The sequence below is a fragment of the Fusarium vanettenii genome (assembly GCF_000151355.1).
Source record: "Fusarium vanettenii 77-13-4 chromosome 8 genomic scaffold NECHAsca_17_chr8_1_0, whole genome shotgun sequence".
Lineage (NCBI taxonomy): Eukaryota > Fungi > Ascomycota > Sordariomycetes > Hypocreales > Nectriaceae > Fusarium > Fusarium vanettenii.
Window position 1 is genome coordinate 178,639 of NW_003315868.1, and position 15,462 is coordinate 194,100.

Sequence of the window (15,462 nt, forward strand, 5' to 3'; positions counted from 1 at the left end):
CCCATACACTTGCATGATGCCGTCTCTTGAAGCTATAGCGGGAGATCTCTGGATTGGCTATGCCTCGTTATAGATTCTCGCTCTTCCGTTTTAATGGTATCTTCCCTGGGAGGGGCCGCTTCTCTTTAATGCGTTGGCGAACTAGGTCCAGTTCACTCTGGTGGTCTCGTTGGAGGTCCGCTCGACCGATGGCCTTGAGTAGTTGGTCGAGTTGCGAGGGCGTCTGAATGAGCGAGTAGATAATGTATGCTGCGGCTTCAAAAAGGCTACCATGTGAGCGCGGCGTGCCCCAATATCGTGGGGGTCGACATAGACGCCTGCCAGTGGAAATCGAATACCTAGCTTGCCCTTGGGGTGGCAGTCGCTGTATTTGACTTGGTTGCGCTGTATATTGGGCGTGTTGGGGTAATGTTGTCGGAGTCAGTAGGGCACTGTGTTAACATCGGGTCATGATGTTATGATGTGTTGAATATCTGTTCTTTCTTATAGTTGTAGCCCGGCCCTCGATGGGTTAACTAAGCCCGAAGATCGTTGTCGGAGTCAGGAGCGAATGATGATTCAAGGAGAGAGAAAAAAAGAAAAGAAAGCAAAACAAAGACTGTCGCCGAAGCTCGGGTGCTTTGGACTGGCTGGCAGCCGGAAGCTGGCATTCAGCTGCTCGTTTGACTGGACTCTCCCGAAGCGGCTGTTTTCAGCTCGTTTGTGGGCAAACACCGTTTTCAATCACCCTTTTGATGCAAGCACAGGCCGATCAGAGACTACTTGGTATTAGCCGCCCATCCGATTGTCCCATTCTTCTCCGTTTGAACGTAACACCTGCTGTAGAAATCCCGGAGAACTTAGGTAATCTCGGCGCCGACGGTGGCCCCACATCGGCTGGTGGGACGTTGTCTTGTCCGGCGCCGGGCGGATCAATTGCGTGAACTTTTTAACACTGGCAGCGTCGCTCAAAGACACGCAAGGAAAACTTGAAAAAATTCGGCGATTGCTCTTTCAACTGTACATGCACCCTGTATTCACAATTCAACAAATCCGTGAAGCCTGACCCTCCCACCCAGCCCGCTCACCAGCTAACTGTGAATAACATATTTCGACAGTGAATTAAGATGCCTCGACCGAATGAACGACCCTACGTGCCCCAGTGGCTTCGAGATGAGCGAGCCGCGCTCCGACGCAAGCACCCTAGCCTGCAGGCCCTCGGCGCCAACACCAACAACGGAGGCGATATCCCCGCTCACGACACCCACCATGGAGGCCGGGCCCCAGGTGGTAACGATAGCCGTGGAGGTCGATCCTCCACTGGCAACACCCGTCGCGGAGGTCGATCCTCTGGTGAAGCAAATAGCGACCAACACTCCAACAACCCCCATCGTAGCCATACCGACCAGCTCTCCCGACCATGAGATGCTGAGGACCGACGGCGATAGAAACTCCAACGATGAGGGCTGAGAGAAGTGCCGGATGACGAGAGTAGAAATACTCTGCGCTCCGAAAGCCACAGCACCACCATTGCCCACCAGACGAACACCCTTTCCCCAACAAGAGACCGTGCCTTTTACATCAAAGAGCATCTCAAACAAGAGTTGGAGGAACGTGTGGACGCCTTGATGCAGGACGGTGCTGAAGATGTCATGATGCACCTGACCCCCATATACCAGACTGACCTCGCTCGGGCCCGTCTCAACGATGCCCTCCGCGAGGAGGTGGTGGACTCGTGGGATCCACAGGCTCACCAAGCGGCTGAGCAGGTCGAGTCCGGTGAAGGCTCAGTCAGGGTCGCCGAGGATGTCGTCGACGAGGGTGAGGCTGGAGATTTCTGGTGCGCCAACTGCGACCTCATTACCCACAACATGGGCCGCTGCCTCAACATGCGTGTTTCAGATGGATCCGTTGATGGGTGCATTCTCTGCGACGACTTGGCGCACGACGTCGACCAATGCCCGAAGTTCATGCAAATGACCATGAAGGAGAAGGCCTACCTGCTCGTCTACGATCGCGGATGCCTCCCTCCTCTCAAGACGGAACGGGGATGGTTTGGCTACCTGCTCGACTGGCTGAACTGTGATGAGGCTGTTGATAACAATGGCACAATTGCCTTACCTTCCGCCTTCCCATGGACCCCCGAGTTCGCCAAGGAGCTTTGCCGTGGGTCGGGATATGAAACCACCGTTTCTCTGCAGGATGAGTTCGACGTTCACGGAGATACGACCCGGCTGCCCAGAGATCCGGCCACGGCTAACTTTGGTCGTGTCTGGGAGACTTACGGGTATGCCAATGTCAGCCATGAAGACTGTCAATCTGACCAGTCTCGTCAACCGGAACGCCACGACTGATAGACCACTTCTGAGCCACAACCAGCCCAGCCAGACTTTCGACCATGTCACTCTGAGCTCAATGTAAGACCCTGTTCAGCCATGCTTGATATTTTCCTCACGTAATCGTCACAGTCTCACCTCTACTCCCTTGACCGTCAACGCCCGCCCAGTCCACCGCGAGCGTGGCGCAAGGAACCATGTCAAACACGTGGGGGATTTTGCTGTAGGAAATGGGGAAGCTTGTTGTCTTGTACATGTGTAATGGGGTCATGGATCTTTATCAACCGCAAACTTGAGTGTTTTTGACGTGGAAACCTCCATTCTTTGTCCTGTGCCTGTTCGAGTGAAACAACGAAACACGCTCGCCTGGAAGCCGACGAAGCTCAGGCGACACGTCAATGGACAACACCCCGCTCATTGGCCAGACTAATGGTCCCAGATGACGACAATCATGTTAGCTCCTTGCCCGTCTTGAGCATTGGTTGTGCTCTGGTTCCCAGTAGACTCTGTCTGATCGCCGGCGAGCTGAGAGGTAATGGGGCGGTGTGAGCCACGCGAGGAATGGGGCCGGAACAGCTTCAAGGGACCCGTCAACAAAGACGAAGAACCACATGGAACAATGCAAGTTGGTTGACAAACACGCACGGGCTCACGGATATATGCACACAAAAAGACACAAACGGATAGACAAGAGCAAGCTCATCAGCCCTGTGCAAGTGACTCTGCGCTTCACTCACTGAAGCATTCAGATACCTAAGTATCTCAACAAAGTGATAAACCATCAGCGCCTCAGGCAGCCAGGTCGAGGCAATAAGGGCGACGCGGCAGCGCAATTCGGCTCTGCCGCGATCTCGCTTGGTCGAAAAGACATGCGCCCGAACGGTGGTGGATCCCCGAGCCGCACGGATATGTTCCGGAGGGAGCATCGGAGTATACGGAGTGGATGAATGAAAGCTATTATTATTCTACCTCTACTAAGGGCAATCTGAAAAAATCCTACAAGCTTACCAACTCAAGCCTGAGTATTGAAGAGGGCGTAGATACCTGTGTTCTCTCCGACGCGCTGATGTCGTCCGTTTGACCAAAAGCATTTTTCGCCTCCTCCGGAGCGGGTCCATGTCGCTGGGCTTGGGACCCACCAGCGTCCGGCAGCGATTTGGTGATCCCCCATCGATGTTCAACGACAACCAAACGAACAAAGAGGTGAGACAACAATGACATTCCATCTCTTTGTATCCATAAGCGTCTTGTATGGGACGTGATTTTGGCCTTGCAAGTATTGAGCGTTAGACCTCGTAACAAAACGTTTGGCTGTCAAGCATGCTAAACACAACGAGAGCCGCCAATCTTTTCTTTCAGTCCCTTGTAAAGATGGCCATCCAGTTGTTTTCTACTTCCTCTACTCTGAAAATTCGTCGTCGCTGAATGTGGCTGCGTTTGTGGCACACGCGTAAACCGTTCTAAGGCATGTCCGGTAACACTGAATCACTGCCTCTCGCACAGCCCTCTCTCCCCTCTCTTATCTTATCTCCCCCACCATTCTCTTCTCACTCTCGCATTTCTTTGTGATCTCTCTCCTCCTGCATCATCTCCATCCACAACAAAGCACCACCATGGCGAGCGCAATCATTGCGCGAGGGGTGGAGCCTCGCCACGGCATCTCCCTGGTTTCGCTCCAGTGCAGCTTGATGCTTGAGAAACCAAACAAGCCTGGTACCTTGACCATCTTGACGTCCAACAACTCGCTTTCTCTATCACTCGTCAAGAAAAGCCCCAAGAACGCCGAGGCCTATGTTGGCCTTTGCCTTTCGGTTCCTCGCGATGTCGACACCAAGGTCCGCCAATGGTACTCTTCCAACACTCGCATGACCCCCTCCCAGAAACTCAAAATAATTTGCAAATTCCCCAATCGACACTTCACAATCAGTCATCGCCCTCTTAACGACGGGGAGGCCAAGCACCTCGAGTACGCATTCCCTTCCAACAAAGCGACCGAGTTTTGTATCGTCTCTGTCAGTCTTACATGCGATCCCACCGTCACTGGATTTGGCATCCCATTTCATGGGGAGAATGAGATCATTGATGGTTGGATCAATAACGACGAACCAATTCATGACACCATCAGACTCACTGAACTACTCCAACAAAGAACTTTCATGCTTCTCGTCCAGGCAACTGGGGAAGAAGCCGAAAAGTTCTTTGAAGTCACTGCCTCACCTTTCAAGTCCTTTCACTACGGCTATGGTACCAAGTAAGCATCCTTCCGTCTCAACGCGTCAGCCTACTAACAGCAAACAGTCACGAATGGGACATGGATCGATACAGCTACCAAATTCCGCGAAACCGAGGTTCAGGATTTCTACCCAGAGTCCGCTACGATGATTCCAACCAAAGAGACACCGTCCTGACTCAGATGCACGTCCAAGACGTCTGGGACTTTCACGCTGTTCTCAAGCAAATTGAGAAGATGTGGCTTCCTGCTCTGATCTAGAAGGTTGGAGACGAGCCTGCTACCACCATGGAACGTTTCGTCTGCCTTCTGGAGCCCAAGGGGATGTTTGTAAGTTGTGTCCAGTCCCCTGAATTTTAGTCTCTAACTTGGTAGTACCTGAGACATTGGCGAGCCACCCGCCGCGCTCTCAAGGGAGACTTTGCTCCAGCTCGCGTGGAGTTCAACGCACTCATAGAAGACCCCGACGATTCTCGTGAACCTCGAAACGTTTCCTGGACTGTCGTTCAACTTACGATGCCCTCTGATCTCATACGACACGTGAATCTCAAGGACCGTATCGCTCTCGGTCTTATCCGACCAACATCTGGGAAAGATCGGAAGTACACCCCAGCAGCGTCCAACAACTACAACTCGGCTGTAAAAAGGGACAGACAGAAAGTCAAACTCATTTGCGAATCCGGCATCACGAACGAGAGGAAGCGCATCGATGCTGTCAACCGACTGACCAGCCCCAGCACATGGCCTGTTGTTATGGATCAAGACAAGCTCTCAAAGGAAAAGAAAGCAGCCCTGAATGACATCCTCATCGGCCAAGGCCTCTGGGATATGATGAAAGCGACGCCGTCTTTCCGCTTCCCCCACTTCGATGTCTTTGACGGTGTCACCGCTGAAGTTCGCGACGCATGCCTCGACTTTGTCTTTGAAGATGACCGTGAGCGAGCCCAAGAGTACTTCAGCAAACTGCATTTCGGCATTGGTCTTGTCTCGGCTGCTCCTGGAATGGGCAAATCACATTTGGCCTCGATCCTCGTCACGCTCCTGTGTTTGAATCCGTCCATCCGAAAGCTGTACGTCAGCGCCGCGTCCAACGTTGCTACTGACAACATTCTCGACAAGAGCAACAGCATCGCCGAATCCATCGTCAAGACACTTACTGGCGCTGGATACCCTGTCAAGCGGCTCATGTTGGTTCGTGGCTACAACGGCAAGATGGAGCGCGAGAACTGTCTGAAGGCTTTACTGGGCACTCCTTTTGAAGAGATTGGCATCTGGAATTCTTCTCCTTGGCGGTTTGAGCGTTCTCTTTGCTGGTGGACCCTCCGCGCCTTGGGTTCCAAGACTGTACCCCCACTCACCTCCGATGATTGCACTGAACTCTGGAATCTTCACCGCCACCTCGACGCCCTGGTCTCTCCCAACCCGCAAGTGTTCCACCGGGACTACAGCAAGTTTATCCCTCTTGTTCATCTCGCCCGTGGAATAATCACACCGAAAGAATACCTCGAAGGCTATGGGAAGGATGTCCGAAACAAATCAATCATCGGTCTCATGGCACACGTCGTTTCCTGTGCCAACGCCGTTGCGACCACTCCAGCAGCTTCTAGCTACGATCCATACCTCACCTTCAACTCGAAAATGGCAAAGGCAGTTGTCTTTGATGAAGCAGGAACCCTGTTTCGTGCTGATGGACTCGTGGTATTCGGCAACACGCCTCGGCCCATGATTGCCGTCGGAGATCCCAAGCAACTGGCCCCAGTTCTAGCTACAGCAATTGAGAGACTCGACGTTGGACGCAATGAGTATCACCGACACGATCATGACTTGCCAACCAACCGATTCGTTGGTGAAGCCGAGATTTCATGGCTGTCTTGGTTCATTCATCTCGGCTTTCCGGTATTCCACCTCCATACGCAGCATCGGATGGCAAAAGGTCTCTTCGACATGATGCTTGAAGCTTCTTACGATGAAATCAAACCTTACTTCAAGTACAGTCCCCTCTGTCGCCCAATCGACTTTCCCCTCGGCCTCAAGATTGAGCAATACATCAAGGTCAACCACCACCTCCCATCCAATAGCCCAGACAGGCTCCTCCCCGTGTTTTTCAACACTCTCGAATGTCCTTGTCGCCAACACCCAGACAACCCTTCGAAACTGAATCCCAGACAGGCCGACTGCATCGCGAAGTACCTCGAGCCGATGATGAAGGAACTTTCAATTTCACCAGCTGATGTCGCTGTCCTTACTCCCTTCCGAGCCAACATGCGGGAGCTTCAAAGGCGATTCAGAATGGCCAAGGTCCTAAAGGACGTTGTTTGCACGACAATTGATACTTTCCAGGGTCGAGAGGCTCAGATTATTATCGTCGCTCTTTGTGTGGAAAAAAGCAAAGACGCATCCTTTGCCGCCGATCCACGTCGCCTGAATGTCGCGCTTACACGACACAAGTCTAGTCTGTTCATCTTTGGAAGTATCAACATCATACCGGAGAGTTCCTTCGGTAAGGAGAGGATCCCTTTGCCCAAGGAGGGGAAGAGTCTTCTCGACACAAACACCATGAGCAAAGTGTTCCAAACGATCAGGGCCAGTCGTCGAATTGTCCCGCTTAAGGGCGACCCGGCCTGGGACCCTGACACCAAGTGGCCCAAGCCCTGAAAGTGTGCCAAGTTCTCATGCATGGACTGATAGGGGATTGCGGGAGAATGGGCGAGCCAGCACGGTCAAGGAGTCCACGGGGAACTTTGATGAATTTTTGGGGCATGTAGGGAGTAATAAATCATGAATATGTATTTAATCAATTTCTTCAAGAGTCCATTTGTGCAGTCCACTGTGTTGTGTCCACCTCTCATCTGCAGTCCTTGAATCCCATATCGTGAGTCTGTCCAAGATCGCCATGCTCCATCTCCATGCTTTGACGCATACTCGAACAAGGGAGGCTGCGATCCGCCCACAATAGAGGCCAAGGGGTTCTTGTGCTGTCGGTCATGTGGACATTCAAATTACAGTTAGTGAGATCAGAACACATGTGTGCAAGATGAACAACGTCACATAACCAATCCAAATGTGTTCAAAGACATGTGCTCAAATGGAAAGTGCCAAACGGCATCCATTTCCTCGGAATAAAAGCAGAGTCCCGGTACCCCTCCTCCATGAAAAGACCATTCGCCCAGTCTCCCTTGCCACAACGTCCTGCCGTTACACTCTTGAGATGCCCGAAGCCCCTGTAGTCGTCCAACCGTTCCAAACAGAACTGTATCCTTCCGTTAGCAACCCACTTTCAAAGCCCGCGTGTGATGCTCACCTTGGACCTAAGACTCAGGCCCAGCTCGTCGCTTTTCGGCCATGGCCAAGAGGCGTAGCTGCTGTCGCCCAGCTCGTTGATGGAAGTCTCGGATCTGCTGCGAATTGGGTGGATCGTCGTTGTCCAGCGCCCCTGGAACAGTTCATAGGCGTCATTCACCGTCGTGAACACACCCCAGGCTGCGTAATTAACCGCCATTGTAACCAGTTCCACGTCTTGAGTGGTGACGCAATAGACCTCGTGTCCCTTGTAGACGGTGCACCCGGCAGTGGTGGTCACGTCCAGTGACATCTCACTGACAATTTCACCAATCTCGTACATGACGTCCGATATGCTGCCGGAATCTTGCCCCCGTTGATCAACTCTCTACCGTGCTTCGTGGTGCATCTTGTGGATCGGTTGAGGCATACTCGAGTGTTTGTCCATGGAGGAGACAAGGAGGTGGAGCGCAAAGCAGCGGAACTCTGGTTTCCAGGGCCGACGGTCATCTGTGCGGCAGATGACTGCGTACTGCAAAGCCATGGCCAGACGCTGGGTGGAGCCTCGCCATACGCCATGTACGATGAGGGGTGTGAGAGCTTCACAGAACTCCTGAGAGAATACCACAGTCGATGAGCCGTACTTCAAGTTAAGCAAAGGGGAAATCAGGTCGAGGGGAGTACACCGAAACATTCGCATGCAGACCTTCCAGAGTGTTATTAGCGATGCATTCTTGACGTCGATGCAAGTGTATGCCTTCTTCTCGTGAGAAGAATCCCATTCCAAGAGCATCAATTCTTCGTCTTCCTTCTTCCATGTGGCCGTAAACGTTGGCTCGGCGGGTCCGACGATGGCGTCAAAATCGGTTTCTTCAATGGGAGGGTAGGAAGACTGTAGCGTGGCACGCATCCGCGCCACCTGTTCCGTGTGTAGGGCTTCGAAGTCGGGGCGATAGGAATCGTCGGAATCGCTGTCGGAATTGATGTTGGAATCGCTTCGGTGAGAGGGAGCATCTTCATCGGGGGGCATCACGATGCCGTCGTCGTGTTGCTCCATCGGCGCAGACATGCTTGATGGAGGTGATGAAGAAAGAGAAAGGCAGATCAGTCGAGGAATCAAGGGCTTGCTGAAGAAAAAATGCCGGCTGTTTGACAGTGATTCACTGTCAGTGGATGAGAGCGAGCTCCCAGGTTGGCTCACGGCCATCAAACTCCACTTTTGCATTCTCCGACGCACCGAAAAGCACGCAGGTACGCTGAAAGAGGTCTTGATAGAGCTGCTGCCTGAGCGCTTGCAGTTGGCCAGAAGAGCACACAAGCTCGGACATAGAGGTGATGTGAGTCTCGCGACGAGATACGGGGCGGCTTGGCGTAGTGACACAGGACTGTTGTTGAATAGGCCCGTCAGTAGGCTCCCTTCCCAGTGCAATTCTATTACCCTCAAACTAACACTTGATTAGCTTGCATTCCATCGAAGTCTGGGCTCAAGCTCGTCACGCTGATTCGGTGAGAGCTCAAGCATGACAGGGGAGGCTGGGGGCCTAGGATTGAAGGCATGAGGCACGTTAGGATGGACGACAAGGATGCGTTTGGCCTTGGAACTTGCCAAGGATTTGTGGGCTCGGGTACGATGGTTCTTACGAGTTAGACGTTGCTCGCAACACCAGTTCAAATACTTGACCATGCCATCATAGCGTACGTGAGGTGGAAAGATGAAGATGTGATGGCTGTGCAGGATTCTTGGGCTGAGGTCGTAGCAAATTGAGCACCTCATCCCGAATAACTGCTTTCTAACGTCATAGCCAGATCCATTTGGGCCACTAAGAACGGGAATAATGACTCTTTGAAGATGGATCGCTATTCATCGACATGATCTCAGGGCTTCTAAAGCATTCGGCCGGACGACACGGGGGGATAGTGGCATTGGAAGGGCATAGCGGTAATAGAGGGAGATTTTCATCATGTTTCACCTAGACTACGGCGCGCATACTCATTGTATTGAATGAAATCGTGGTCTGATATGTGCTTCCTAGCTCGGTCGGCAACTTGAAGACTGCCGACAATCTACAAACCGAGACGACTCTTTCATCCTTTCGCTGACCGTTGCCCGGTTTTCCAGTTGCAAACCCGTAATCGCTTGCTCAAGGGCTCCTGTGAGGGTTCAACATCCTGTCCCGAAGAGCATCAAGCTCGTCCCGGAGCTCGTCCATCGCTTCATCTCGCTTGGCGAGTTCACTCTTCATCACTTCATCCCGCTTGGCGAGTTCACTCTCCATCACCTCTCGCATCTCTTGGTACTGTCTAGCCAGTTCTCTTTCGAAGTGATTTAGTCGATATTGCATCTCGGGAAGCGATGCTCGTCGGGCAATAGGGCGCTGGTGTGGATCGCTGGCTGCAGTTGTGAAGGTTAAAGGACGAGATACGACGGGAGTCTCGTTGTCGTCGCCGTCAGCGAAAAGAGCGTTGTCTGGGCTAGCTTCACTGGCCATGCCCATTGGTGGAGGGCGGTGTTGCGAAGTTTGGGTCTCATCCTCGACGCTCGACTCGTACTCTGGATCAAACGTGACTTGAGTCTCTGCCCCGACCTCCGCTTTGGCCAGAAGCCGAAGTTGTTGCTTTCCTGCGCGTATATGGAAGTCGAGTAGTTGCTCGGAACGCGGGACATCGGCGTTGCCTCTCAATGACTTGAATGCCTCGTATGTGCGCTCAACAGGTCCAAGGCCCACTTTGTCCACCGCCTTGCTGATGACCTGCAAGTCTTGCGTAGTAATGAGATAGACTTGGTGGCCTCGATAGACGGTATCCTCGGCTGGGATCCTGGATGTTTTGAAGTTGCTGTTGATCATCATCTCACCAATCTCATACACAATATCGGACAGGGAGTCCTGGATATCGCAGTCCCTTTCCCGCACTGCTGCAAGCATCTCGTGAATTGACGCGGGCATCGTCGGACCGTTGACTTTGTTGATCTCAACAGCCAGTGCCTTCAAAGTGGAACATTGAACGGGAATCTTCCAAGGTCGGCGATCGTCCGTACGTGAGATGACGGCGTATTGCAAGGCTACTGCGAGACGCCGGGGAGTACCTCTCCAGATGGGCTGTACAATGAGTGCCGCCAAACGGCTGCAGAACTTCTGTGGAAGCACACCGTTGGAAGCAAAAAGGGGCTGAAATCGCAAGTTCATAAGCGGCGAGAGGAGATCGAGGGGAGTGCACCGAAAGATCCGTAGACAGGCCTTCCATAGCGACCTAATAGCACCGTTGTCGGGTCGGATGGTAGCAAAGGCTGCCTTCTCCGGGGATGAGTCCCATACGAGCATCATAGCATCCTCATCTTGCTGCGTCCATTGAGCGTCAAAGATCGGCTCAGCTGGGCCAACCACTTTGTCTATGTCGTCGTCTTTGAGAGCATTCCTGACCTCGAGCAAAGGACGCAGGCGGGCGAGGTCGCTAGAATCAGGGTCGACGTCGGTACCTTTCTTGGGGCGGCCACATTGCTTCTTTGCCGCTGCTTGTGGTACCTCTTCAATGTCGCTGTCGCTTGTGGGTGGCTGCGGCTCGTCGGTTCGGGCTGATTTTCGGGGCCTTGGATCGTCATAGTCGTCGGTTGGGCGCGAACCGTCTCTTCTAGTCAAACGTGACCTTCTCATCTTGTTCTCATGGGGGTACGTAAGGGGGTGGTCGAGGCTTGATAACAAAGAGACAAAATTCGTTGTGGCAGGTTCAAGGCTAAGAAAAATGCCCGCCTGATTTCTTTGTTGTTTTTTTTCGTTGGCGGACTTGTCAGAGACTGTGAATCACCCGGCCAGGCAAATGCACAGGTCCGTCAATTCGTTTGCTTAGGGTACCCAATGCAGTAGTTTATGACGTCACAGCAGAAGAGGAGCCATTCATCAAGGTCAAAGAAGGGCATGCTTGTATTGACGCATTCACAGACTCAAGATTTAGACTCAACGATGACGTCCAATCATGAGCCAATATGAGACGGGCTCAAAGAAGCCTAGAATTTATCAAGACTTCCGTCCATTGAAAGTATTGCGGTTATTCCCAAACTCGTCTAATCATGGCATGCGAGGTCAATGAAGGGACCCACGTGACGGCGGACATGAGACCTTTCCGCGGCGTGTTACGACGCGAGTCCACGGCCGGATCACCTACCCTATATTTAATCACTTACGAACAAATACAGTGAGCATCAAAGACAACAGAGTCATTAAGGCGGGAGTTGTATGCAAGGTCATGCTGCAATCCGCTGATTGCCTGGTAGTTCACCTGGCATTATCTTTTGGAGGTGTCTGTCAAGATGTGATAAGTGTGGCGAGGATGTCCGACCCTTCTAGTATGCATTCACATTAGAGGTCGGGGCCATCAGAATCTTCCGACATGCAGTCATGTCAAACATCGGACGGGCTCGATGTTATGAGCCGCAGCAAGAATAGACTTAGCGATTGACGCAGACGGGACGAGAAGCGTGAAGAAAGGCAGCAATATCCTTGATAGCTATGCATGAGCAGTGACGGATGCAGAAACTATAGGGAACTCGGGGCCTGTACTCCGTTGAACGAAGAGCAGCGATCATCCCTGTCTACAAAGCATGGAGCCCTTGCACGACGGGGCTGCGTGAGTTCTAGCGCAATTCGACGGGCCAGGCCTTGCCATTTGTAGCTAAGAGCAAGCCCAAAAGGTCAGTTTAATCTCTTGACCAGGACGCCGAGCCAATGGTCAGTATCTCCTTGCTTGCGCGGGGACTGCCATCGCGTACTGAGCTGGGATCTAGACCAATTATGATTAGACTTCTTAGGCTCACTAAGATATAGATAAAAGACTAACAAAATATTATGTAAATTCTATAGAGGATTAGATAGTGCTTTAATAGTGGAGGTTGACACGCTCTGGCAAGGAGATGCCGCCGTCTTCGTTACCTCCGAGACTCCTTCCGGAGTGCAACGCGCGCCGTTCGGGCGTAACGGTGTGGGGCCGTACGGCGGTGCTTATGTAACCACCTCCGGATATCTGACGACAACCGGAAACAAAGAAGCCAAGGACTGACATTAGGTTTCTTTGCAACGGAAAATGCTTGAAGGGAGGTAGAAGGGATGGACCTGTAACAAGTAACTGCCAGACGCCGCAACGAAAACATGGGATGTCAAGTCCTATTTCCCCTACCATGTTCAAACCCTCGCTGCGCAGGATGCTCACTTGCTCCCACTACTTCCAGCCCCAAATGGCTAAAGAACACGAACGAGCTAGGAGATCCGGCTCCCTATTGCATTTGCTACGTGGGCTCAAGCAAAGAATGCTCCGCCATTTCCTCCATCAAACGACGCAGCCGTGTCCACTTACTAAAGATAATCATAACCATTCATCCTCGAGCACTCCTTTACTAATGGATGTAGATCCCTTCTACTCTGACCCCATCGGCGTCGACGACGTTGGGGGCGACGACGATTTCGGAGATTGGCGACGCTCGCCTCTCCCAGCTCAGCTGCGACAAGTTGGCGCAGGCTTTTGAGCTAGCAGAAGCCTCTAAGAATGAGGCAGAGGAAAAGGCATCGCTCTTAAATGAGCAGCTAGCTTCACTTCAACGGAAGAAAGAGGAGCTAGAGGCTGAGCAGACTGCTCTGCAAGAGCAGCAGCAGGCTCTCTACGATGCGGCGGACACCCTGAAGGACTTGCCTCAACGAGTTGAAGATCTTTCCAGTGCATTTGGCCAGCTAACTACTGGTCTGTCGGAGGAAAGACAGGCAACATCGTAAGTAAAGTCACTGTATCTATGGAGAAATCAAGCTAATGCACTATAGCGAGCCAGGTTCTGCCTTGGACAAGTTTGAGGACCAGGCTGCGAAGACCACAGTTGCCCTCGACGGGCTCAAGACGCAGTTCCAGGCGCTCACGGACATGTCGCAAGGCATGGAAAACTTGGAAAATACGATTGGCACCGTTCAGACCGGGCAGAGTGGCCTCGTGACGCAGATGACCAACCTTGTCAATCAGGTCGATCACTTGGCCAAGGCAGTGGGCACGGTTCCCACTCAGGCCTCGACAAGCCAACCCACGGGTCTGATGGCAGAGGTCAAGTCTACAGCAGAAGTACTCAAGACACTTGCAACCAAGGCTGACCTTGAGGAATGGTAAAATGCAAGGACTGAGGCGCAGGCCAGGTCAAATGAGGAGGCTATCTCACAGTGTGTGAAGGCGGCCCTGAAGGACTTCCAAGACTCCACCGTCGCAGAGTACTCGCGGAAGCTTCAGCAGCATGAGGCTGCGGAGGAGAAGAAGAGGGAGGTCTTCGAAAACCTCAGGGTCAAGGCATTAGCCGTGGAGGACAAGTACAATAGACGTGAGCAACGTCTAGCGAATCTGGAGAAAGAGAACTCGGACCTCAATGTGGCCCTCCAGAATCGGGATCTGGACCTTGCTGTCAGTTCTGACCGTCTTGACATATTTAACCGTAATATTAAAGACGGATCTCTCCGAGGCTAAGGCTCGGATCGGTAGGAGGGACGGCACTATTGCCGGGGCTAATGCGCAAATTGGTATGAAAGACACAGCCATTGCCGAGGCCGAGTCGCAGATTCGTAGTAAGGATCAGATCATCCAGGAGGCTCGCGAGCTCGTGGAATCCTACGAGAACAAGATCAAGGCCAAAAACTCCGAGATGGAGCAGATGCGCAATCGTCTGGAAGCTGCCGAAGCTCAGCCAACGCCATCAATGACAGAGGCCCAAAGAGGCGCCGAGATGAGCGAACTGGCTAGGACGTACCTGACACTCTCCACAGAGTTTCAAGGCATCCCGATAGCCCCTGAGAGGAACGGATGCTTTGGCGTGCAGCAAATCGCTGCGGAGATTGCACCAGCGCTTATTCAAGTTGGTGCAAAGGCCCACTCCAGCTCTCTCCAAGGTTGGTACTGCCTGGATGAGGTTCTGATGCAAGGGACCAACACCCGACAAGATGTCTTGTCCGGCATGCGTCAAATCCATCAAAAGGCCTGTGTTATGGTCAGTGTGATTGTTCTGGACGGGCAAAAAATGATTGATTTTTATCAAGTGACAACTCAGTAGTAAATTGAAATATCTGTGTCTGTTTTTTTTCCCCAATGACATCTCTTGACATCGAATGTGAAACCCAGAGTTCCCTTGCACGTCGTTTGATATGCAGTTAGCGGGGAAAGCTTCTGCCGAGGATAAGCCTGGTCCTGAGCCTGAGGTTGTTTCTGCTCCCTCCTCTGAGCCAGCCTCCCATGAGCTCGTCTTCCGGTCCAAGACTGAGGCCAAACGCACTCTGCCACCCGCCCAAGGTCTGAATGCTTCTCGATGGGCCCCTCCTCCTGTTCCCCTCGTCGCTCTGAACGCCTTGCCGCCCAAGGCCACTCCTCCCATCCCTCGCGGCAGCATGGTCTGCCCACCAGTCCCTTCCCTTGCTGCTCGTCAGCATGTTTGGAAGGCGAAGTACGGCGATGGGCTCAGAGATGAGCCTGTTTGTGGGCCCTTTGAGGTCCGTATCTCTTGCTGGATCGAGTTTGAAGAACTCATCTGGGGCACGTCTAGCGACCTTGGAGAAGGAGAACGAGGACCTCAAGTTGGCCCTCCAGAACCAAGATAAAGAACTTGCTAGTCAGTCTAGCCGCCTTGACGAC

The 15,462-nt window shown here is 52.6% G+C and overlaps 5 protein-coding genes across 5 annotated transcripts; 3 read left to right on the plus strand and 2 right to left on the minus strand.

Annotated features, from left to right (window-relative positions):
- Positions 1-1,106: 1,106 nt before the first annotated feature.
- On the plus strand, positions 1,107-2,333 carry NECHADRAFT_83298 (uncharacterized protein; the record flags this gene model as incomplete). The annotated part of the gene is made up of 2 exons (XM_003046827.1): positions 1,107-1,371; positions 1,444-2,333. The coding sequence occupies 2 exons, from the start codon at positions 1,107-1,109 to the stop codon at positions 2,331-2,333; spliced, it is 1,155 nt and encodes a 384-aa protein (XP_003046873.1).
- Positions 2,334-3,928: 1,595 nt separating this feature from the next.
- NECHADRAFT_83299 (uncharacterized protein) lies at positions 3,929-7,200 on the plus strand (the record flags this gene model as incomplete). The annotated part of the gene is made up of 4 exons (XM_003046828.1): positions 3,929-4,566; positions 4,614-4,761; positions 4,807-4,875; positions 4,921-7,200. 4 exons carry the CDS (start codon positions 3,929-3,931, stop codon positions 7,198-7,200), a joined length of 3,135 nt encoding a protein of 1,044 aa, XP_003046874.1.
- Positions 7,201-7,612: 412 nt separating this feature from the next.
- NECHADRAFT_83300 (uncharacterized protein) lies at positions 7,613-8,893 on the minus strand (the record flags this gene model as incomplete). Its single annotated transcript, XM_003047001.1, has 3 exons — positions 7,613-7,795; positions 7,847-8,180; positions 8,217-8,893. The coding sequence occupies 3 exons, from the start codon at positions 8,891-8,893 to the stop codon at positions 7,613-7,615; spliced, it is 1,194 nt and encodes a 397-aa protein (XP_003047047.1).
- Positions 8,894-9,965: 1,072 nt separating this feature from the next.
- NECHADRAFT_83301 (uncharacterized protein) lies at positions 9,966-12,065 on the minus strand (the record flags this gene model as incomplete). Its single annotated transcript, XM_003047002.1, has 2 exons — positions 9,966-11,614; positions 12,002-12,065. The coding sequence occupies 2 exons, from the start codon at positions 12,063-12,065 to the stop codon at positions 9,966-9,968; spliced, it is 1,713 nt and encodes a 570-aa protein (XP_003047048.1).
- Positions 12,066-12,418: 353 nt separating this feature from the next.
- Positions 12,419-15,428, plus strand: NECHADRAFT_83302 (uncharacterized protein; the record flags this gene model as incomplete). The annotated part of the gene is made up of 7 exons (XM_003046829.1): positions 12,419-12,444; positions 12,678-12,819; positions 13,221-13,576; positions 13,626-13,955; positions 13,986-14,244; positions 14,288-14,824; positions 14,985-15,428. The coding sequence occupies 7 exons, from the start codon at positions 12,419-12,421 to the stop codon at positions 15,426-15,428; spliced, it is 2,094 nt and encodes a 697-aa protein (XP_003046875.1).
- Between the last annotated feature and the right edge of the window lie 34 nt (positions 15,429-15,462).